Raw genomic sequence first — 25,570 nt, forward strand, 5'->3', positions numbered from 1 at the left:
GTCAAAATATAATACTGGCTCTTAGTTTTTAAAACAATATCCACAATTTACCTATCCATTGGCTCGTTCGGTTGGGTATCTGTAATGTACAGTCTTGATCAAATAATGGCTAATTATGCAGTTGTTTATCAGCTCATTTGAAACATTTTGAAATTCAGTCTAGCTCAGCAAATTGCTGTGCTTAAGGCATTTCTACATTCTAGAAAATTATAATATCCCCAGAAGGCAAAGAATTAATAATAAAAATCCTCTTTTGTAACAGATTATCATTGCAGAGCAAATGGAGCAGATCTTCCCTATCCTAGTGCATTTAATATTCTCATTTTTTCCCCTGAAAGTTTGATGGAAAGACTATGTGAGGATCACTGTTTTATTAACTTGTTAAGAGACACATTTACTGAACCAGTGCAGCATATTGATTTCAGGATCTGTTATGCAGTAAGGAGCCAGTGGTAACACATGACTTTTAAACATTTTCATTTTGGGACCAAAGTATTCTTTAGATATTTTGTAACCTTATCTATATTGATCTAATATTAACTATTCTAAAAGGGCATCTTCTCACTTATAAGCATTTATGAGCTGATCGTCAAACACTTCCACAAACAATTTCTTACTAGCCTGAGTAACCCCACTGAACCTACTGGGAGTATACTTGTGACCAGAAGGTTACAGAATCAGACTCATATTTTGCATCATTCTAATGAAAATGATCAGTACTGATAAATGGGTCCCAAGCTTGCTAGTCTAATGAATAGAGAAGTGAATGTGACATACTTCACATGTAGCTCTTTTAGTGACTGAATATCAAACATTATTCAACTGATCCATTGTGCAGCCTCTGGTTTGGACAATGAAAGTTATTTCATACAGCCCCTCATGCTACACAGTAATCTTCAGATCATTGTTTTTATAGCTGATCTGGATTACTTTTGTTTAGCAAAAATTTATCCACCATGAACTGGACTGAAACTACCAAGATTCCTTTCACACAATTCTTCCAGTCCAGTATCCTACCTACCTATTAACTTAATGATACCCATACACTTTTTTTTGGGGGGGGAAGACTTTTAGTTACCTTTGTTGTTTAATCTAGGTGTCTAATATTCTTGTGATCACAATAATTCATCTGAACATTGCATGATTAGCATATTAAGAAAAAAATCAAACCTAAGAGAGCATAGCAGTGTCTGTGACCCTTAACCCTACAAAGTGTGTGATCTATCTAGGCAGGGGTTGACATCATTAGGAGACAGTGTGCAGAACTAATTTCAGTGTGTCTGCACTTTATCAGGCTTGTGAATAAATAGAAAATTCCACTTTTTCAGCTGAATGTGTTGATTCCCCAGCAGTCACGAGCATAATAGTTCAACTCCATCCTCCCACTCAAAGAAGTAATTTATTCTTGCTTTGGGACTATGCAGAGGGATATTTAAGTGTTTCTGTATTGTTTTAACTCCAGAAGGCAAGTGGCACTTTGGACAGAAGGGCAGCAGTTCTTAAACTTAGATTTGTGTGTGTGTGTGGATTAAAATTGTAAATTATTGGGAGTGGAGGTGAGGTGGAAGGTAGCAGCGTAAGTTGTGAATTATTGTGAATTTCTGCTCAAGATATCAGTTTTAAAATTAAAAATGCTTGATTCCATCTACTATGTGATATCTTAATCACATATGCAGAGGGAGTAAACAATGATCTGTATAATAATAATATTAGGACTACTGAGTTTTGCAATTACAGAACTAATTATGTATTTTATTTTTGCAAGCCCATCAGGACATGATTTTTGAGGTCATTCATTTCTCATATTTGGCTTTAGAAATTCTAACAATGTACTAGAAAAAACTATACATTCCTGACTATTAAAAATCTTAGTACAAAAGTTTTCCCATGTTGTTGTTGTGCAGAATAAAGTAGCACATACAACGAAAACCATGAAGAATATACTTCAAAGTTAACCTTAGTTACCTTCGTCCTTACATTTTAAATAAATATGTATATGTTGCCTAGAATCAGTATTTCTGACACAAATTGTTAGCATTTACAAATCATTAGGGCATTACTCTTCCTTTTACCAAAAGATTAGATTAATATTTATTATTTTTATTAATATTGTGTGCAAAGGAATCTAAACAGGGGCAGGCTGTGTTTATTCCTACAAATATAATGAAGTGTTTTGTATGTACAGACACAACCATTTGTTTTGATATAAAGTCCCATAAAAGACCCTCAAACAGTATCTTTGCATGAACTCTCAGAGATCCTGTGGTACTTACAATAACAATAATACTTTGTGCTTGGATTCTGCTATTCTTTTGTAGATCTCAAAGCACTTGACAAACGTGGATAAGTATTATTATCCCCATTTTACAGGCAGGGATACTGAGGCACCAGAGAGCTTAAAGGCCTATTTTTGAGAGGTGCTGAACACCCCCAACTACAACTGAAAGCAACAGGAGCTGCAGGTGCTCAGCACTTCTGAAAACCAAGACACTGATTCAGCAAGGCACTTGAGCACATGTCTACCTTTACATCATTGGGAGTAAATTTAGGGATGTCCTTACATACCTCGTTCAACTTGCCGGTCTGACTTACCTGAAGTCTCTCGGCAAGTCAACAGCAGAGCTGTGAAGAGAATCTGTATCTCTTGACTCTTACTCCTGTGCCTGTTCCACTGGACCACTAGCTGATCATTCTACAGAAGGTGCTGTATGAAATATGAAGTCCTTTTTGTTTCTATAATAGATACAGTAAAATAACAGCTAAGGAGAGATTAAATACAATGAAGGAGTTCATTTGAGAAATTCTGACAGTATCTACAGTATGCAAGTGAAGCAGAAGCAGTTTATGGCATGTTCAGAATTTCAAGACTGAATTACAGTTTTAGTAATCATCAGCTCTCCTTCTCCTCTGTCAGTTTTTTGGTTAATGCATTGCATGGAAGAGACTTACGGTACAAGTTTTATAAGCTTGCAATAAAAATATAACTACTGTTGTATTAAATTATTCAAGTTGTAAACCATTGTAAAAAGGGGAAAAGATTTTATTGACATAAAGGCAGAAAAAAATGATTCTGATGGAGTGTAAAATGTATTGTACTGATTACCACAGAGTTTTTGCCCAGTTTAGCATATTTTAAATCTTCAGCAGGCCTTGAAAATGAGAGTTTCTTTAAAAAAATACTGGCCAGTGGTTTGAGAAAAAGGAGGGCACAATAGGACTTATAATTTGCAAACAAATCAGTAGAGTTCTTACAGCAAACAAAAAATGTCTAAGAGGTCAAAGGGGAAGAGAATGGTGACAAAGCTAAGGATCAGTGAATGATTTTAAAACTTCCAGATTTCCCCTGAGAGAGAGAGAGCTGGAACGCTGGAAAAATAAATAACCAATGTCTGTATTTTCAAGAAATAGTTTATTACTTTAATATTTTGTTTTATTGCTTATAGTAGAGAGAGAAACCAGTAATTTAAAATCTGGATGCAGATCTGTGTATCAAATGAAAATTGCACATTTACCTAAATTAGTTGCTAAAACTAGAAGAAAAAGCATCTTACAGAGATTGATTTATTCTGCATAAGCCTTTGACATGCACATGTGCAGATCCAGTTAATATTATTAACTATTTTCTCTTTGCTTCTCTGGTACTTCTAAATAAAAAAAAAACAGGTAGATTTTTTTAAAACTAAAGAAAACTATCTTAAGTTTCTTCATGTTTCACCTTTTCAGTTTTAGGGCTTTAATAACCATAGATGATCTCATGGCAGGTTGCATATGAGGTTACTGTGTCCAGCAAAGTGATTTGGCAAAAAATTCCCTGCTTCCTTTCCATGTGTGCCTTGTGCACAGAAGCAAAAGGAGGTATACCTCATTCCAATGACTCTCTCTACCTCAGTACAACTCAAAAAAAAACCTTTAAGGGCCCAGAGAAACTTTTTTAAAAAATCATAGTTAATTCAGCTGAGATAAAGTTGTGTTTTATAGAAAACCCAGCCCATTCTGAAATGATTTCAGGGCCTTCTGTAGATTGTCCTTCTCACTACCATGTTCTGTAATACAAGATGGTTTGATGTTCACTGACAAGTTAAGGCCCATGGCATATAGTATCAATGCTGACCAAAGAGAGGGTTACATCGACATCTTTGCTTTACTTTGAAACTGACATCTCTTATTGGACACTTTAGTACCCTCTAGCAGTACTGCTAGATTGGTAAAACCAGATACTGGACCACAGATCACATCTTTTCAGAAAGTAGGCAAAAGAACATTACAAAATCTTATTTCACTGTGCCTCATGGCTTGAGTTTCTGTTTGTGGGGGAATCTTCCTAGCCAAGATAAAGGTCATCTCTCCATCACTCATTCTTCATGTTTCTTAAAAGTGATTAGAATGTCACATCAGTTTTCTTTCAGAGCATTCTTAGTTTCATTAATCCAATATCCATTTGAGCTAACGTCCACTTACAGTTATTCGTGAAGATGTGGCTTAAGGCTCCAGAACTGGTAATTCTGTTGGGCCAGTGTCATGAAACAGTTTGATGTTGCTTTATCTTTGTTGGTGTTGAGTCACAGAAGCAGCACGTGTGGAAATTGTGTTCTGTGCTGAAAAGAGCCCTTAAGGAGTAGGTCAGTTCCATACAGTTTTTTACATCTGTTTTTAGAATACTTTGTTTATGATAGTGTAGTTAATTTTCTCATACATGTGGCTACAAATCAAACCAGTTTGCAAAAATTATGCCAGATAGTATAATTTGAATAATGCTAAAAGATTCTTCATGAGAAGTCCTTTTTTTAAAATGTAACTGAAATCCATACGATATAGTGCTAATCTTTTTTATAACTGCAACTTCATAGGGAGCTTGTCTTTTCTTAACCTTTTTGTTACACATTTTCTTCAGTTGTAGACCCTTTTGTTGTATAATCTAATATTTGGTATATAATAATACTGGGTTTCTAAGCTCTCATAAGATAATAGAACAGATAATTGTCTGGAGCCGAGGTAGTTCAGGCCCAAGGTCCTTAACCATTCTCTTGAGACTGTCAGCAAAGATGACACGTAGGTTATCAATCAGGAGAGAAAGGACAGTCTTCTGTGTAGCAGACTGGCCAGGGACAGGAGATGTGGATTCAGCTGTTGGTTTTCCACAAACTTCCTGTGTTATCTTGGGAAATCTTTCTGTGTCTCAGTTCCTCATATGTCAATGGGTTGATACTTGCTTTCTCCCACCCTCTCTTACTTCGGGGCAGGGACTGTGTTTTTCTGTGTGTTTGTTCAGTGCCTAACACAATGGCACCTCAGTCTTGTTTGGGGCTTGTAGGCACTACTGTCTTACAATTTATATTACTAATAATTTGGAGCTAGGTATATGAATACAGCCCAACATTTGGCAATTCAGCAATCAGTACTTGGTGAAAATTCAGGCCACCCCCAGGTATTTGGCTGGTTTTGGATTCAGTTGTATACCTCTCCCTATCCCATTCCCCCAAGTATATGTCTAACTAATAGGTCTCACTTTTCTGGAAGCCAGGGAGGGACTTCCCCTGTCCTAGCCTTTGATGAAGTGTATGAGATCTGTACTGTTCTTCCCCTTCCTTCCATGGAGAATGCCATCGCAGTGATTTTCACTCCCCCTTCCTGGAGGCCATAAGATGAGAGCTAAAGATTTTTCTTCTCTCTGCTTCCCCTTCCTTTATTATAGGGGGCAAGACGGGACCCAGGTGCTCAAGCTGTGCTGGACAGTAATTGATCTATTTATCCAAGCTCAAATATTGGTAATAATTAGGAAATATTTGCCTACTCTCACTAGTAACTTAATCAAGATTCCTCCAACTTACTTCATGTAAGTTATGAGATACAGTAGTAACAAATTCAGTCCCTAACAGCCTGATTCTGGCTTTGATGGAAAGCTATGTATTCCAGGACCAATCTCCTGAGCCATCCATTCCCCTTTCCAGAAAACGTTGATTAAACTGTGCCATGCAGTTAGATCTGGATCAAAAGAAAATAACTACAACAACCTAATCATGTATTTTACATGCTCCAGTGTAGTTTTATTTGGTTTGTCATTGTATACTCTTTATTCTAGTGCAGTAGATTGATTTAAATCTTCAAAACAGTAAACATCTAGAAATAACCTCACTAGCTTTCACATGGCCACATGGCACTATATATAAATACGAACTCTAGATAATGGACCAGTTCATTTGTTGGTGTAAATCAGTGTAGCTCTAATGTATACTACCTTAGGCTCAAGCATAATAATTAAAAAGTGTTGCTTTATCAGTATTATTTTACATTATCACCTATTAATTTGAAGAATACAAGATGTTCTTTGTACAGCTTGTCATGTATGGTCCTCTCTGTAACAATTGAAAAGAATTTTGTTGAACCATAAAATATTTTTCAGACACTTTTTCTGTTGTTTGCAGACCAAAGTCTACCACCAAATACATGCATGTAATTTTTGCCAGAGTTACACATGAATCTCTTGTGGTCCAATTTAGATCACGTTATCTCCAGTCTGAAGTTTCCAAAGACTACAGATTTTAGAGAGTACTTAGCAAAGTGGATGAACAAACCAACAAATGTTGAATTTATACAGAACATATCATCCTGGGATGTCAAAGCACTTAACAAACACTGTTACAACTCAGTCCATGTGTAACCACTGAAGGACATATTTGCTTCAGTATGTCTCATGACAGCTTCTTTTAAAAAATATGTAAGTGAATTTAACACTTGTGAAAGGTGCCAGATTGACAGCTCTGGAGATAAAAGTCCTTGATTTACCAGCAGGCATAAGCAGAGCTTCCTACACAGTGCCCCACCAATGTTCCCCAACCCTTACTTAAGGGGCATAGCTGCCAGCTGTCCCAGATTTTGCAAATCTGTTCCAGGTAATTTCCGTGTCTGTCAGTGCTCTGAGATTCTGGGCAGTGGTAAGCAGTTGTAACTCAGCCAGAGGTGAAAAAGCAAGTGTTAGCATCACTGCACATGTGCTATTTCATTTGATAATTTGGGGGTCAAAATTTCAACTTATTGCTAAAAATATGTCCACAATATTTGCATGGTAGTTGTGTGTGTGAACCAGTGGTGAGTAATGCAGCTTGCTCCACCTGCACAGGCAAATTCAGGTTTCTGTGTGAGCAAACAAGTGGTGCAAATACTGCGAGTGATTTTTAGATGCTCACTGAAACTATTGTATAGGTTTGTAATAATCTGTCTCCATTCATACCTCATCCCAACTTGGTAGCATTATGCCCTTTCCTCCCCAGAGACTAAACACAGCTTAGAAGTTCAGTAACCATATTTCTGTTAAAGAGAGAGAACCTTATATAGGTCTTGAGGCCACTGGAAGGTGGTATACAAAGAAAATAAGCTTGTGATTTCTGCACTCTGTCATGCCTTTAGAAAAAATGGAAATTTTCACTTTTCAGCTCTGGTGCTCCCGGAACAATCATACTCACTAAAGTTCAGTTCCTCCTTTCCCCTGGAAATTATATTTAGCCTTCTCTGGGAGTATTGGGAGGGAATGTTTAAGTGTTTCTTTATTCAGTGTGGAAGGCTAATGACATTTTAAACAGGAGTGCACATTTTTAACCTTGTGTAGGCTGACTATTTACAGTACCTTTATGTAGGACAATGCTAAATATAGAAGAACAAAGAATACTAGCAAAGACTGTTACATGCTGTTGCTGTGCTATTTTCTAAACTACAGCCAGCAGCTTGAAAAACTAATTATCAAAGCTCGAACTTAATTTTGTTTACTTAAAAAATAGCCATAACTAATATGCAGAGGAGCTCAGCAAGCATTTGTTTATCTTTAAAAGCATCACATTTCTTTCCATGACCTGCCATTGATGTGCATGATAAAATATCTAATTTGACTAGCTGTGTGTGTTACGGAAGATGGTTTTACATATATTCAGAGAGAGCTACATGGGGCATAAATATCTTAAGAATGTTATTTGAGATTCTAATTGCAATTGTTAAAAATATCCATATTAAAAATGTGTCATTTTAGTTATCTTGCTTGATTTTCTTATTCGTACAGCACTGTAGGTGCATCTGGCACATTGATATTAGAGCTTTGTGAAACATTCCTATCAAATCTCAATGTCTGTGTACTTGGGGAGAGGATATCAGACAGCAGAGGAATTCATGGAACTCTATTCAAGCTCTTCCTCCTACAGCCAGCCTCATTCTCTTCCTCAAGCCAGTCTATCACAGGAATTAGAGATGGCAAAGACCTGTTAGGTCAACTAGTCTAATCCTCCCCCAGTGTAGGAATGTTCTCTATAGTATATCATTTAGTACTTTGTCAACTCTAATTTTAAATGTCCCATGTGACTTGGTTTCTTCCTCCACATACTAGTAGATCTCATTGTCAGGATGTTTTTCTTGATATTCACATCCCTTCACTTATCTCATCCCATTTCTCCAAGTTTCACGCACACCCTGTACTATCCTATGTTATTCTTCTCCTTGTTTGTCTCTTTCAGCATTTCTGCTTCCTGTGCCTCACACTACTGTGTGGTCTTGTGTTTAGTGTGGCAGCAGCAGGAATGGAAAAGTGTTTCTTTCCCCTCCTGCCCTTGAGGGTGGGCTCAGGTCACTCGCTGACCCACTTCTCCCTAGAAGCGGTGGCACAGTGGCCTGGTCTTACAGTTATACCACCACACCCCCACAAAAATACAAGAGGAGAGAAGCTTCTACATGGCACCCTCTTGAAGATCTATGGATAAGGACCACTGCCCGTGAAAACATCATCAGAGGATGTTCTTAGGGTGTATCTTGGTGCATAACATTGAAATTGTACAACTCTACGTAAGTGTAAGTGCTATTACTAATTTTGTCTGGAAGAGGGACAGAGTTAGGGCCCCCAAGGAGGAGAGAGAGAAGAGAGATTCTCTCAGAGGTTTGAGTTAGTCACAATCAAGCCTTCAAATGAATAGAACGGGGTTGGTTCCCTCCCATCTCCTTGTGACTTGAATTACAGGGTTGAATAAGTGAAAATGATCACAAACCAAACCCTGCAGAGTCTGCAAAGCACTAATTAACACCCCCCAGTCAGTAACTTCTCTGAAACTGGTCTTTAAGCAAACTTTACTCTAAAAACAAAACAAATTAACTTGGCAGCCTGATAAAAGAGATGCATTGCCAAAGCTGACAGGCCCACAATTGAACCAACTCTAAAAATAACTTTTTTTTCTGTTCAATGTCTTTAATATGATGAAAAATTTATTAGCTACAAAAAATCCCACTTTCTCAGCCAAGTGACTCAGCTCTAGGAGAGCAAGATTCTTGTAAATGTTCACACCCGCCCCATCCTTGAGCATGCCCCCTTCTCTGCTATCACCATCTCAGCAGAATGGAAAGGAAGTTGGTCAGACTGGAGGCCATCTTTAAGGTCCTTCAGCGCTGGAGAGCAGTGATGCCCTCTGATGTTAGCCCTTGTCCCACCCCACTGTTTTGTGGATGGATATGGAGCCCATGCAGTGTGGGCAGGATGAAACCCTCAGCTGTTCAGTGGACATTTTGGAGGACAGAGAATCATTTGTCTCTCTGTGGCACCTCCCCTTCTCTTCATAAAACCCTTGTGGTCCCATATAATAATAAATATGTGCATTTTGGTAGTGTCCAAAAAAGGCACAGTGACAACTGTGGCCTCATTACGCATAGTGTCGTACGAACAGAAGACAGACAATCCTTTTGAACTGTGAATAAGTTGAATCACTAGTGCAGCAGCTCTGAGAATTTGTGGTCCTTCCTGTCGAAAGTTTATTCTCATCTGCCATATGATTATGTGAAAAGGAGATATATTTGTTCTAATTGAAACAGGTTTAATAGGAAAACTTTGTAGCAGCAAGAATCTACACAAGTGTGATGGGTCAATAGACAAGAAATAAATAAAAACGTGATGAGACAATTTTTCAAAAGCACAATATTAAGGGCTACATATTTGCACTCATGAAAACAGACAGATGCATCTCTAAATTTGGGATCGGCCTGGCTATTTGCACGGATATAGACCTATTTCCACATATAATTATGGTTAACTGTATCTGCAGTTGTAGGTTTACTTTTTTGCAAGTGCATTTTTGTAAATAGACCTGATACTTTTGAAAATGTATCATGTATGAAATGTTAGTGTAGAAAAACATGATAGCAGTTTTGAAGCAACTTGTGAAATCTTCACAACATAGATTGGATTTTTAAGTTAGGTGGCAAGTTGATTGATGCTTTTATTTCAGGCATCCTACTCTTAAATCCTAATTTAGTGTAGCTCACACTAAAAATGAGTTTGCAGCCTCACCCTAATCCCTGGTGGACATTTGTCACACCACCACATCAGAAAATGACCTAACAATTCAACATGATTGGTAGCCTCTGATCTAGAGCAGAGCCCCGGGCAGGGAACACCAGGGTGGTTGAAGTTCAGAATTGAAGTGCATTAGCAGTGTGGGATGAAGAAGCTTGCACAGCACCTAGATACCTCCACTGTGCCAAACCTGCCCCACTCATGAGTGCCAAATATACACATTAAACTATGTAAAGCAGTTTGACGTAAAATTATAGTTTTAATAATAATAATCACGTATACAGTGCTTTACAAACCATTATTAACCACTGAACTCCCATGAGAGGTAGGTAAATCAACATTAGCTTCATGTTACAGATGAGAAACATACAAAGAGACCTTGTGACTTGCACAAAGGCCGAGGATAATTGTTATAACCGGGATAAGCAATCAGTAGTTACTGGCACCCAGGCCTGTGCGCCAATCGCATTTCTCCATGTGTAGCAATTGTCAGATCTTCTTTTCTCCTAGTATTTGCTTCAGTGTTCCTGATTGCCAAATCTTATGATCCCAACTTTAAAAGCCTGAAATAAAAATATAAGAACATATAGTAATGTGTTTATGGCCAGATTTTCCACCAACCTGCAGGGTGCTTAGTCCTTTTGAACACTTTGTTTAGGTACCAAAATGGGAGCAGAGCTTTCTTCGAAAATCTGCTCCCAGCTGTCGGGAGCTTAGCTCTTTTGAAAATCTGGCCCATATACTTTTCAAGGGGAATGTCCAACACGACTGATTTTAAAAATATCATTAGGACAGTGACGGAAAAGAGATAATAAAAGAGCTATTGAAAAGCGAAGTATAAAAGTATATAAAATGTCCAGATTTTTCCTTAGAAAACCAGAATTTTGCAGGAGAAAATCACTGCAGATCGTCCTTTAGGAAACACTTTACTTTTATTTCGTTTTTATTTTTCATCAAAGTTTTCTGTCAAGGTGTTTTTATTTAATAGGCTCAGTGCTTATTCTGAGCAAGAGATTTTAGCCCATATTGAGCAAGTAGATTGTACACATTTTTGTTTTGAACTTCTGCATTTACCCAAAACACATTGTATTATTTTAAGAATAAACTTGGGAAAAAAATTAATTGATTTCTCTGACACATAGGTCTGGTACAAAACAGCAGTAGAACGTTAATTTTCTGAAATGTATTTTTCTTCCCTGCTACCGTTGTTAGCCATAAAGACAGTCACTTGGATCTTTTTTTAAAGGCCTCAAGCTTCCTCATGTTTCAGCTTTTCATTGCACTGCCTGCTCATTTAGGGAACAGGCTTGTTCCAGACAGCTTTAATTAAACTGTGCGGTGAAACCAGATATAGATCAATGGAAATGATCCATAACAAGAGGCTAATCATGTATTTAACAGTGTTCAGTCCAGTTCAATCACCTTCTACCATTTCTGTGGCTTTACATTCATGTGGCAAAGACTGAATGTATGTATGTATTTTTTTTAATCCATCCCATTAGTGGCCATATGCTTTGGCTTCAAGGGAGACAAGAACTGTCTGCAATCTGCCAGGGATTTAGGGACATCAATACTTTTTGAATAGTCATGTTGGTACTGGTCGAAGGGTTAAGTGCCCTGCGTGCCAGGGGCACATCTTGTGGGACTGGAACTCATAGTCAACTGTTAGGAACCTGATCCCCTCTGAGGCTTCTCTTCAAAGTACATGCTTCATGTCAAATCCACACAGCTGAAGCAATGGAGTTTTATTAGCTCAGGGATTTAAAGACCTGAACTAAGTGATGTAACAATATCTTTTTGATTACAAAGTGAAGGAAGAGTGTAGTAGTAACATCAAATAGATTGTTATATTCTGGGTGAAACACATAATCTTTCTGCTACCATTTTCCATTTCAATGCAGTCTAGTTCTCTCCCATAACGAGCTGCTGGAGAGTGCTTACCACTAAAAGTATCAGGATAATGGCCCTGGTTTTGCAAGCATTGCCCATGTGAACAGTCTCATTTGCTTCAGCTCATACAAGTAAGGACTGCAGAAGAGGATCTGAGGGTCTTACTAAAGTCAACTAAACTTACTAAAGTAGTGCAGGTATAAAGACTATTTTTGTAAAGGTTAGACTGATTCCATAAAAGGATGCTGTTGCATTAATGGAGCAGTTTAGCATGAAGACCGCCTTTAAAAGCAATAACTTATAATGTTGCAAAGTGCCAAGGTAAAATGTGAGGGTATTAGGTCAGTATGAAAGGTCACTGAACTATTTTTCTGAATTATCTCCTGTTGTTACCGAAAAGACAGTAAGAACAAATAGCACTGGTTGATTTCATTGTTGGTTTGAGTCAATTCTATTTCAGTTTCCAGTTGTGTCCACCTTCCTGTGTGTTTTCATGTGTCCCTCAGTTGTTCCTGATTTAAGTAGAAAAATTTCTGGTGACAGTCTGGGACCCATGCCTCAATTCTTGTTGAGCACAGTGGGTGTGGAGAGCACTCATAGAGTTAGGCTCTCGTCTGCGTTGGGGTAACACCAAGTAGAAATGGGAAGAGTTATATGTGACTGAAAATGAAAATACAGTATTTATCACTTTGATAACTCCTTGCCTGAAATAAATTACTAAATTTTCTATCAGACTTGATAAGTCTGGTGCAGGGCACATTAAAAAGACAGTTTGGACTAGCATAGATCATCGCTGAAGTATATTTATTCCTTCTAGCCAGGGCCGGTGCTACCATTTAGGCAGCCTAGGCAATCGCCTAGGGCGCCAGGAATTTTCAGGGGGCAGCATTTTTCCGGGGGGGCAGCAAGCGGCTCCGGTTGACCTGCCGCCGTCATGCCTGCGGACGGTCGGCTGCTCGCACGGCTCCGGTGGACCACCCACAGGCATGCCTGCGGCAGCTCCACCGAAGCCACGAACCAACGGACCCTCCGCAGGAATGACTGCGGCAGCTCCACCGGAGCCACGGGATCAGTGCGGGGGGCGGCGAAATGGCCATGCGCCTAGGGCGCGAGAAACCCTAGCGCCGGTCCTGCTTCTATCCCCCTCCTCCAACCCCACCCGAATACACATGCCCATGCCCCCCCCCATATACACACACCACCACCATCAGCCGCCATTCCCCTATGTTTTTATTTACAGGAACGACATGCAAGTGAACAATTGGTTCGATATTCAGCATTGATAAAAAGCTACTTGAAATCTTAGCCATTTAAGCAAAGAATTACTTAATATAAAAAATAATAAATAATGCTGACCTGAGTTGTTATTTATCTTAAAGCGTAGCTTGCTGAAAACCGTAAGGATTTGTTTTTATTAGTGCCACATCATTAAAATGGTGTAATTAGTAGAAGAAAGGACTTAGAGGATCAACTGTTGTTTTATTTATAACAGATAAAAGATGTAGCCTTTGTATTCTTGAATGATTTACTACGTCCATTTGAACTGACGCAATTTCACTCATAGTGCTGTGCTTCTCTCCTCCCATACTTTGACTTACAGTTTTATTTTTAGAAGGCATGAGGTCCATCCTCCCATACTGCCAGTGAAATTTGCACCCGCAGATTTTTACTCCCACATTTTTAGACTGACAAAATGAGCTACAGATCCAAAACAGAATACTTCCCATCTCAATACCTGATTTTCACCTGTAATAGAACAATGGGAGATCCAAGTACCCAGATTTTCAGCCATAATTCAACTGAAAGTGAAAAACTTGGGTGCAGATTTTGCAACTGCAATTTGCACAAACAGGAAGGAAAGTCATCTTTTGAAAATGTGGCCCTTTCTGACTCAAAACTCACCAGAGAGTTTTCCAAAGTAAATATTTGGGGTCACCTCCAAGATCCAAAAGAGTTGAGTTCACTTTGAGAACTACCTCCTTGCCAAATATCCGTTTTGAAAACGATACCCAACGTTTTTGTGGTGGTAGCCCTGGACTACAAACCTGTGAAAAGTTAAAGTGGCAGAAGGAATGATTTCTGACAGTCTAAAAACCAAAAATAAAATAAAAATAGCCTATCTTAAAATGTATTTTTTTTTCATTGAGCTGACAACTTTCTGCATACTTTGACCCAATGCCTTTTGAGCCAGCATAGCTATGAAGTCACTCAAAAATCAGAGTTTGGAATAGAAATGCCAACTGACCCTTAATCAGTGTGTCACTACTGAATTGTGGTGTTACATAGATTGAGTTGCTTATTACACAGAACATGAAGTCCTTTGACCCTGCGGTGAATATTGATCTTAGGTTCACCTCTGTCAACATTCATCTCTAACGTCAACAATTTTCAATGCAAAATAACACAGCAGCATTTTAGTAGTCTTAGTCTGTTCCTCTGGTTGCAACATTTATATGGTAATATCCCTGTTGCAAGATATTAAGATGTATTCCTTCTATTGCTGTTCAGTAAAAGCAGTAGGTGAAATCTTGACTCTACCGAAATCAGTGGTGACACTCATATTGATTTCAGTTGGGCCAGAATTTCACTGAGTACATGTTAACACTTTGATTGAACTATATATTCACAGCATCACTTTCAGTGGGAAATGCCATAAAACTTTTAAGTTCTGCCCTCTTTACACTGTTTATCTAGTCAAGAATTTTTAATGTGCTGAAGTGTCGGTAGAATCACAGAAGTTAAAGACAGAAAAGACCTATTGAAACCTAAACCCTGCAGCTCAGGATCGGTTCCTTCAGTACAATTCTTAGCACTTTTTCCAATCATGTTTTAAACGTGCTATATGACAGGGCTTCTGCCACTTCGCTAGCAAAGCTGTATGTGATGTTCTTGATATTCAGCCTAAATTTGCCATTCCTTAGTTCCATTCCATTAGCCTTCTAATGAGACCTCTCTCTATGCACCCCATGAATTTCACCCCCTCCACAATGTTTGTACCCTTCAAACTTTTGTAGACTGTTGGCACATCCTTTCTTAATCTTCAGTTTCTGTGGTTAGTTGTTTTAATCTTTTCATAAATCATTAACTCCAAACTTCTAATCATATTTGTTGCTCTTTTCTGGACTTTTAGAGGCTTTACCCCCATTACATTTTATAGGACAGTTCCATAAGGAGATGCAAAATATCTAATGTAATTTGTTACATTTCTTTGATTTGATAGCAGTAAAGGTATACAGTACTTCTGTTGATTTTAAAGGTGACTTGCAAACATTTTAAAAAAAAATCAATGGGGCACATATCTTCTAGATACATCAGTGCAACATTTAACACAGTGGGGTTCTACAAGTGCAGCAAAGAACAGAATTTGACCTGGTAGCTATAGAGAGCTGTGTGCTGAATATTCAAATATGAAGAGTAAAAGAGACATTCAGAACATACAGTAACTGAATTTAAAGTTACTCCTATATCACCACCCCAAGTCACAAATTAGGTAATGGTAAATTGAAACTCGGCAATGTGCTAAGTACCTCTGTTACCTTTGCTATTTGAGATATTGACAAAGCCCTGGCTGGGATGATTTAGTTGGGAATTGGTCCTGCTTTGAGCAGGGGGTTGGACTAGATGACCTCCTGAGGTCCCTTCCAACCCTGATATTTTATGATTCCATGATATTCAGAATCCTACAAATTAGTGATTTGTTCAAATGTATATGTAAGTCATTTTTAAGACAACACACTTATTACAGTATAAAATGCATTTGTTTAATGACTATAACACAAAAACCAGAAGGTATTCATCATTCATTTTGTTCCTGTTTTAGGACTGAAAGATTATCTAGAAGATCAGTTGGGGGAGAAGACTCCAGCTCTGATTCTGGTACCTGTAGAGGATTTACCTGAAAAGGAAGTTATTCATATAGCATGCTGGCTGAGCTAGTCATTTATAAGTGATCAGTTGATATCAAAGCATGTATTCCACCCAGAAAAGAGTGAAGAGAAGAGTTGATCTTGATTATGTTGAATATTTTCATTAAACATCAAGGTGTACATTGCTTGATTTGGGCCAAGCCTGTCTTAAAAGGTTAATATTTCTATGGACAGTGCCTGAGGATAAATGACACATTCCGCCTTTGGAGGAAAAATAAAGATTTTGTTTCAAAATACTGTCCTTTTTTTTCTCAGATCTAAAGTGTTTTCTGACATCTAATAACAACAACAAGCAACTCACAGGAGATAGTAATGACTCTGGAATGCTAAGGTTTGGGCACACTAGACCAGTTGTCATTTTCAGCCATTGTTTGGAGGATCAGTACATGAGCTCCAATACAGTCTTGGATATTTCTTACATTAATTTTGCACTGGATACACTGACTTCAGATCAGATCCTAAATTTCTTACTCCTGGCCAGAATGTGACCCCCCCCTGCCCCCTTTCCAATGCTGGTGAACAGTTATTCACCTGAGTAGTCATAATACACATTCAGTCAATCAGAATAACAGAGGACACAGTCTCCGTTTTTTCACAGTGCTTATTCAAATTCTCATTGTCAAAGAACACAGCATTTGCCACCTGTTTTCCAGAAACAGTACAGAGTATTTTTGGACTTTCTATCCATTGTAGAACTCTCAGTACAGAACTACTGATATTCCCGAAGGGCCCAAACCAGCTCCCTGTAAAGTCAGTGGGAATTTTGGCTTTGGTGAAGTGAGATCAGACTCTAAATGTGAAATCCCAGCCCTGTTGAAGTCAGTGACAATATTCCCATTGAATTCAGTGGGGCTAGAATTTCCCCCTCAATGAATTTAAGGGTCAGGATAGTACAGCTAGCCTTCTTGATTTAGCGTGAGTCTCCAAGGCACTATAGAGAAAGCCCATCCTCAGGCAAAGCCTGTAAAACTAAACCTTGGGGAAAGAGTGATGTTCTTATCTCCATGTTACACATTCATGAATTCCCTCCCTAATGTTCCACTTGGAAGATTATTTTTTTAAGAAAATACAATCTGATTCACAATCAGGCATGTAATCATTCCTGGAGGAATGAGAGGATCTTCCTTGGTATCCTCTTGCCTTGTATATCTGAGATACTGTGCTAATTGTGATCTGGGAGTCAGACTTGTCATTATTCCTTCTCACCACACAAGAAAATACAGTACAGTAGCCACAGTGTTAACTGAGGGTTGTTTTGGTCACAGCTATTTTCTGTAATAATTAAAAACTCATCCTGAAGCATTTTCTGCTAATTGGGGTAACTTTTTGTTTAAATTCATAATGTGTAAAATGTTTGTTGGTCAATTATTAATTTGTTTTCATTCAAACACTTTTGAAAGAAGGGGGAAGACACAGAGGTAGTTACATATCATTACACGCTACAGATGCTTAGACAGATTTAACTTAAGATTCTTGTTCCTGATTCATTCCCTGAGAAAATGGGAAAGAGTCTGGTATCAGGGAGGTGCTGTTATCAACACATTCGTTTAGGAATAGTCAGTGTCATTTTTCGAGTAGCCTAAAACCGTTACAATAATGTTGATGGAATAAATTGGCCCAAAGACTCAAAGGTGTTAACATGACCCTGAAAGTGTCCAACACTGAACACTTTTCAACAAGGTTTGGGGTTTAGTATGCACAGATCTCAGCCTGCTTAGTTCAAACACACCATTTAAAAGCTTTTAACCTTTTATTGAGGTAATAACCAAAAAAAAAAGGAGAAACTGTCGGAGAATTTGAAATGTGAAATATTAAGTACGGTTTTCATTTTAACAATATCCCTTGTTCCCTTTCCTTTAGCTGGAGAGAGGTTTTAGAAGGAAACCCCTTGTTTGGTGGTGGTTTAGAGAGTGTTAAAGATGGTAAAAACTGCCTTTTCAGAGAGGGAGTGGGGCAGGAAAAGAAAAAGTTAGTTGGGATGAGCTGGAGCTGTTGTTATTGCTGCTGCTGCTGTTGAAGTCTGATCCCATATTCTCGAAGACAAAACAAGACAAACACACACAAAAGGGGAGAGAAAAAATAACAGCAAAGATGGAAAATCCAGCTTCCATCTCTAGTGTTGATTCTGACTTGCACCTCTGATTTGCACCTCACTGCAAAACAGAATCATGGCACAGAGCTTTACTGAGCACTGCGAGACCAGCTTATACCAGGGTCAGGCTGTTTAGGGCATAAATTTTATCTAATTTGTGGTCACAGGCTTAGGGCAGTGTTGCAAATTATGCAGTCTTGGCCAGCTAAGCCAGACTCTTATTTGACAGAAGGCAAAAGGATACGGACAGGAAAGAGAAGAAATAAGATGAGGAAAGAAAAGAACACACATGAGATGGGGATGACAACAACGTGGTGGTTGGGATTTTGCCAAAGCTGGTGGAGGTGGCAATGTCATCTGCATCCCTCTCTTAGGCCAGTGTGGTCAGGACGTGTGTCAGGATCAGGACAGTGAAGGCCTAACAGTGTCACAGAGGATCCTGGACTCCCAGGAGACAGAAGCGTGGCAGCCTCTTGGTGAAGCTCACTCCTTCTCCCTCTTTCAATCAGTGCTTCCACTCCATATTTCCCCAAAAGGTTGATTCTTTTAAAGACCCAAAATTCAATTCCCTGTCTGTTATGGACTTCCTTTATGACCAAGTCATTAGCCTTTCTGTGCCTCAGTTCCACATCTGTTAAACTGGAGTTATAATGTTTCCCTACCTCACTGGGCAGTGGTGAGGATAAATACCTAAAAATATTATGAAGCACTTTAAGCACTAGAGATGAACAGGGCAATATACAAAATAGGGACTATTTGGTGTTGCTAGCCCAACTGCAATGAGAGAGGGCTTCTCTGGAATGACACCCCTCCTCCCAAAGGGGACTCTCCCTCACCTGGTCCAGCCACTTAAGTTCCTTCCTGTTTCTCCCTACTCCATCCAGGTGAACCTTTCTGCCACCCAGTTGCAGAGGTATACAAGGAAAGGGCAATACCCCTTTCTCCTGGCCAGCCAGACAAGCACTCACCACATTCAGCTTCAATGAGCACGTTTTTTCCCCCTAGCTTTTAAAATACACACATTTTATTAGTTGCAATGTGAAGAGTGGCCAGACGACAAGGCACAAGGTGGGGACCAGTGGGAGAGGAGATGGAGACAAAGCCTTTCAAGTGAGGATCAGTGCTTTTAGCTTTACATAAAAAGAGACGTGGTGCTGGAGAAGAGGTACCAATTTGCCCATCTCTGTACCATATCTCATTAATCTGTTCATATTGACATTAGAAAAGGCATTCAAATACTCGTTATCATAGCATTTGTACTACAGTGAATGATACAATATATACTCAGCTGACAGGATACTTGTTCTCAAAGATGTCGCGCTTGTCTGATGTCAAGATTTCAAGCCTCAAACTAGCCCCCTCCCCCCCCCAACTGGGTCTATAATTTGTGTAGGTGCTGAAAACTGGTGAAGCAATGCATTAGTCCAAGAAATGCTTCCAGCCAGGAATTCTTTCCTTTTCTTGAAACACCTAGAAGAGCTTTAAAATGTTTTCTCTGTGAATAGCACGGGGGGGGAGAAATTGTGTCTTTTAGTGCAGACTTGAAAGGCTTCATACCTCCTCGCTGTAATGCAAGTAACTGAGGTTAGAAGCTGGGTTTGCTGAGTTTTAAATATGAAGAAGGTAATTTGTTCAATATTGAAACACGAGTTAAAATGCTGTTTCATATAGAGACCTATGACTTTTATAACAGAAGAAAATGTCTTAACACCTTTTTATCTGCTATATGCTTTGGTACTTTCAGCATAACTACCTGGCCCTGCTGTGAATGGGAAGTTTCACAGAGCTCTTCTTCAGTCTCTTTGTAACCAAAGAGTGTTAGTTGAAGGGCTGTGGGGGGGAGCCTTACACAGAGAGCAGGAGTGGGAGAGGAAAAAGGATGCTAATATCTGAAACGTATAAATGTAACTTTTACCACAGGATTGACAGTGCTGTAGAGTTTACCTAGACCGGTTTTGATCTTGGGTATGTAAATACATATGCTGAGGTAAGATATTGGTTTTGAGAGCTTTGGTTTTTTCTATACACATGTGCACACAAATTCTTCTGTTTCTTTGATTTTTTATAAAACCCCCTAGGAAAATTTAAGATTTATTCATGTTATGATACAACAGGTACACTGATGAAGATTCCAGCTCTGAAAACACAAAATGTGGGGAAGACACGTTTCAGTCCAACAGGAAAGCTGTGTTGACAGTTGGAGAAAATGATTTTTTTTTAAATGTAGCCTAGAAACTTAAGTTCTGCTGTCTCCCTTTTCTTCTGTACCAAGAGCTCAAAATATACTATGAGATTTTTAAAAAAAAAAATAGGTGAGATCTATTTCTTGTGTTGGTTGCAGAGTTAGATATCATTGAACTTTGTCTTCTGCCTCTTTTAAGAACAATCTGCATACTTATTTCTTTAATTGCACAGAAATAAGCTTAAAGGAAATGACCAAATGGGACTGCAGGAGAAAAACTGATTTAATAACTTTATGTTTCACTCATTTCAAAAACTGGATGGCTACAATACCATTAAGCTTGTACAGTACACATGGTTGGACTTCGTAAAGCCACCAGAGCTGATCTTCCTAAATAGGTTAAAGGATGACATTGAGATATTTTAAACAGAGATTATTTAATATTTTTTCCTTTCAGATTTTATAGGTAGGTGATTCAAAGCTAATTTGTTACACCACATAGCATTGGTGCACCTTTCCCCTCAGCTTTCAGAAGTCTTGCAAGCATTGGAAGCAGAATATCTCCTGGGTATAAGAGAGGTGATCTGAAGCAAATATTCTCCTTCAAGGACATTCTGTTCAATCCATTATCTCCTGCCTATGTGCAATGTTGTACTCTATCAAAATACAGTGACTGAATACAACTTGTATTTCAAACAAATGAATGCATTGATTTAATGGAAGATTTGTACTGTATGGTATAAAGTTCTACAAATGAACACAGAAATCCTAAACAGAGAAACTTTTTGCGTGTCCAAAGTTAAATCATCATCACTTCTTTGAGAAAGCGTTGGCTTCTACAGATCCAACTTATTCTGTGTGTGAAAATAAAACTATTCTGATCTCTCTGACTAGTAGCTGGCACTAATATTTTAGCCTTTTTTGGTAACCTGTTTTTACTATTATAAGTATGTCTGGCACCAGGAATACATATTAAGAATACTTGACAATTTACTAATTTATGATGTCTTTACTTGTATTTTAATATTTTTGGCAGGCCAGCCAGTGTTGATGTATTAGCCAAGCATTCAAAATACAGACTTGAGATCTTGAAGGCTTTTTTTTTTCAACTTTCTCTCATCTGAACACTGAATATTTTTGACATATTTTAAGATTTAATTTTAAAAACCAGACGGGGTACCTGAGAAGTGCACCCTTCTGTTTCATGCAAGTGCCCTTTTACCAGTGACTCACTGCTCTGGATTTTTGGCTTCATCTTTTGTATGATTAATTCATGGGTAGATTTTGCCCACTGTTGATCCTCCTACTACTGCCTTTTCTCTTTTGATACCTATCTGTTTGAACTTTCCTGGCATTTTCCTCTTTGCTGCTCATTGCTGGAATCTCATTTATTTTGGGATCACATTCAAAACTTCTCACCTTTTTTGAAAATCTCCATAGACTGACTTCCTCCAGCCTACCTCTTCTCTTCAGGCCCTGGTTTCTTCTCCCAAAAAATCTGATTACTGGTGGACAAGAGGGCCTTCTTCCCTGCAGCTCATTCAACCGGGAGCAGCCTTCTTGTTTCATAAGCCCTTTGACTCTCTATGCAATTTGAAATCTCTTTAAACCATTTTTTACCTTTGACTGTCCAACCTAAATTTGCTATCTCATTGCTGTTTATCTTTGTAATTCTATTATTTAATGCTAAAGGATTGTGAAATACATTGTGTACAATCTGAAGCCTTTTGCAAGCATTTGAAAGACATGGTATACAAAATAAAGTTGCAGTGAGCTAAATTTAGGTCATGCTTTTTTTTTCTGTTCTCTGTTTTTTCAAAAATCTTGAGTCTTTTTCAAGTTATGCACAAATCCAAGTCAAAGGTGGATGATATCTTTGAAAAAAAATGATCATGAATATGATCATGAACACCAATTTGCTTGTACACCAGCTGGAAAGTTTGGAGTCTGGTTTGCTATAATATCTGTAGCAGTCACAAGAGGAGTCATCTCCATAAAGCTAAAGATCTTGAGAACATTCATGATAATCTGTTGCATTTTTATAGCACGTTTAACCTCAGAGGATCCTGAAGTGCTTTACAAATTATGTATACAAGATTCCCTTTGTCCACCACTGGGGTATTTAACAGCACAGAGCACCAATACACAGTACTATAGGCCATAACGTGCACAACCAGCCCCTCTCTCCACAGGCCTGGAAAGTCCTGGACATAGATGACCTTTTGTGGGTCTGCTGCATATAGGAGGCATAGGAGAGTATCATCAGAGACTGTAAACCTTATATACTGTGGAGCAAAACTATACAAATCCTCTGGTCAGACCTCCAGAAGGACAGTTGTCACGTAATGTACTGCAACCTTACAGCTACAGTGGCAACCATGAAGCTTTATTATTTGCTGTGACTCAGAAAAGAAGACTCTGCCACCCACCGATTTCTGCTGTGAGCCCCTCTTTCTGTCTGTCTGACTCTGACAGGGAGAGACCTTCACATTCTTCATAATTCCTGTTGAGAAATGTTCACATATTTTATTCTGTTGCCAAATCATTATTATTTCCCAATTTTTTCAAGAAGAATGTTGTTCCTTTGAGATAAGAGTTCTATCATTGGGTCAGAACTAAGTCTTATTTCTGTCAGAAGCCTAGCCACACCTTCTGTAGTTCCCATCTTTTATTAGTCAGGAGAAATACGTTTCTGGGACACCAGATTTCTCTTGTCACATCAGAGTGAAGACCCAATCCCACTCTGTAGAACAGACATTCAAACCAAAACCTTGCCTATTAGTTTGTGATGAGAGCATTTCAAGAAAAAAACAGGTTCATTCAAATGCAAAACCAGTGCAGCCAAACTTGGGAGATTTTGCACAGTTCTAATGCCATGACCCCTGAGGTTCAAACGGAGAGCATTACATGGTATGAGACAATGAGGAAAAGAAGACAAGAAAGAAGGCAAGTGCCAAAAGTAAAGGTATTATTAAGAACTAATCAAAAAGCCAAAAATAAATAAGAATAAACCCAGAGGAATGAGGACCTGGGAGAATGACTGCTCTCTATTTATCAGATGGCTTTGGGGAAAAGGGCCATGGCCTGCCACCTCAGCGTTAATTAGTGGCTTGTAAGCAGTAAAATATTAATATTCCAAGGACCAAGAAAAAGAAATATTATATCCAAGAAAGAGATCATTAAATGCATTTCAATATCTCTGTAGTTCTTAAAACAAGATTTTAAAGTGGTAATGCAAAACTGCCTTTAATCCATATGCTCCATGTGCGGGCAAATCAGCAGAGACAATGGTTCCAGAATTTGGGGCACAAGGGGTGCCCTAAAGGAAGAGAACAAAGTGAGAGAGAAGTGATGGAACCACCATTTATTTGCCATTTTTCTGTAAATGAGTGACCTGTCCTAGGTGCCCCTGTCTAACAAATACTAAATACTAATCACAGAGATTGGGTGGACAATTGGCATCGGCAAAATCCTACAAAGTGACCCTTGACCGCTCTCATCTTTGACATAGGAACTAAAATACACAGACATTCAGATCCATGGTTTTGGACACAGGCTGTTTCTTTAATTGTTATGGATCTTATTTAAAACTAACAATTTAAATAGAAATAGTCAAAATATCCCCCTGCTGCTGTTCAGGTTAAGCAGTGCCAGAGATGAGTCTCTATAGTACAATCCCCGTTGCAGAGAAAAAGCTTTCACAGGTTGAGATCCTGACACTCACATAATTATTTAGAGAAAGACAGTTCTGGTACTTCAGCTTTCATACTTCAGAAAAGGAATGGAAACATTAGGAAAAGTTTTTTCTTTGATGTAGAATATGCTGCCACTTTTTTGTTATTAAAATAGGAGCTAACTTTAAATAAATAAAATTTTGCCTGCAGGCTTCTGAAAACTAATGTTGTGTTTTGACAGTGTCATTTTTCTGATTCCTGAAGGCATTATGTGAGTTAACGTAGGACTTCATCATGAGTTTTTCCTCTGCGCTACATACAGTAAATTATTTTTTCATCTCCGTTTTTTATTTGATTTCTCTCTCACACATATACCGTTTCGCAACTTTCTTGTTTGACAGCTGTTACTCATCACCTTTGCTCCTCTTTTTACTGTAGGGCAGATATTGTGGATGTGATGGGGGGTTAAGGAAAGGAGCAGAGGTGTTGGGAGACTGCTCCCGCTATTTTTCATTGGATGAAATGAATGAAGAGAAATAGTCTGTGAAAGTCCTTGACGAGGAAAACAAACTAAGGAAATGAAGAAAGGTCAAACAAAAAGATCTTTGAGAACTGTTTTTATAAAAAGGACATTCAAAGAATATGCAATTTGTATGTAAAGCCTCTTTAATGGGACTTATAGGTTTTATATCCTCCAAATTCATGGCTTGCTATAAAGAATATTGATGAAAGGATGATACAGGACTTTCAAAAGAAGCAGATAGTGTTCAAATAACAGCTGATTTGAGACCTCAGTATTTGATGATAATATATGGCCCTCTTTTAAAAAGCCAAGATTCTTTTAGGTCTGTACTCAACTAGAAAACTCAAATAATGTGTGCTTAGTGAGTGAAAAAAGATTGCTAAAAGCACAATGTGTCTTACAACATAAAGTGCAACCCTAAAATTACACGTTGCTGAGCATTCTTAATGTGCTGTGAGCAATTTCATATACTGTATTTCAAATATTGAGTGCTGTCTCTCTCTCTGTCTCTCTCCCTCTGAGTGTGTGTGTGTGTGTATATATATATGTATATTTATACACATATCAAGGGTAGTCAAACTTTTTGACATGTCACAGAGTGAGTTCAAGTTATAAGTAGCTCTGACCAAAGGACAACAATTCTGTTTTGTGACAACTATCAGGGTTTCCAAATTTGTTTTCGGTCACACTGGAACAAAAACAAAAGATGCTGAACATTTTTGTGAAATGGAATAGTGTCAAAATATCTGTTTTCTGAGCTAAAAGGTCAGGTTTTCAATTCGGATTGGTTTTCTCTCTCTCTGGACCTCAGAACTGTCCCATCAAAAATATAATCCAAATTGACACATCTTCACAAAATGTTTCAGCTTCAACAAAACAGCATATTTCTGTTAAATTACATGTAATCAAAAATGTTCCTCCCAGCTCTACTTCTAAGGCTCGGGGCTATCACTCATCATCATTACTAT

General features: G+C 38.4%; 1 protein-coding gene across 4 annotated transcripts in view; it reads left to right on the plus strand.

The window, feature by feature from the left end:
* Positions 1-16,359, plus strand: part of DPH6 (diphthamine biosynthesis 6) — a 370,092-nt gene extending 353,733 nt beyond the window's left edge. For 3 of the 4 annotated variants that reach the window (XM_050953883.1, XM_050953882.1, XM_050953881.1), the window contains exon 15: positions 16,026-16,359. In XM_050953883.1, coding sequence (XP_050809840.1) covers positions 16,026-16,141 — 116 coding nt within the window. In that variant the 3' untranslated portion in view covers positions 16,142-16,359. Of the gene's footprint in view, positions 1-2,370; positions 2,771-16,025 lie in introns of those variants that run through there. The other variant, XM_050953884.1, reaches the window with a different exon arrangement.
* Positions 16,360-25,570: the final 9,211 nt, after the last annotated feature.

The sequence above is a fragment of the Gopherus flavomarginatus genome, chromosome 5 (assembly GCF_025201925.1).
Source record: "Gopherus flavomarginatus isolate rGopFla2 chromosome 5, rGopFla2.mat.asm, whole genome shotgun sequence".
Classification (NCBI taxonomy): domain Eukaryota; kingdom Metazoa; phylum Chordata; order Testudines; family Testudinidae; genus Gopherus; species Gopherus flavomarginatus.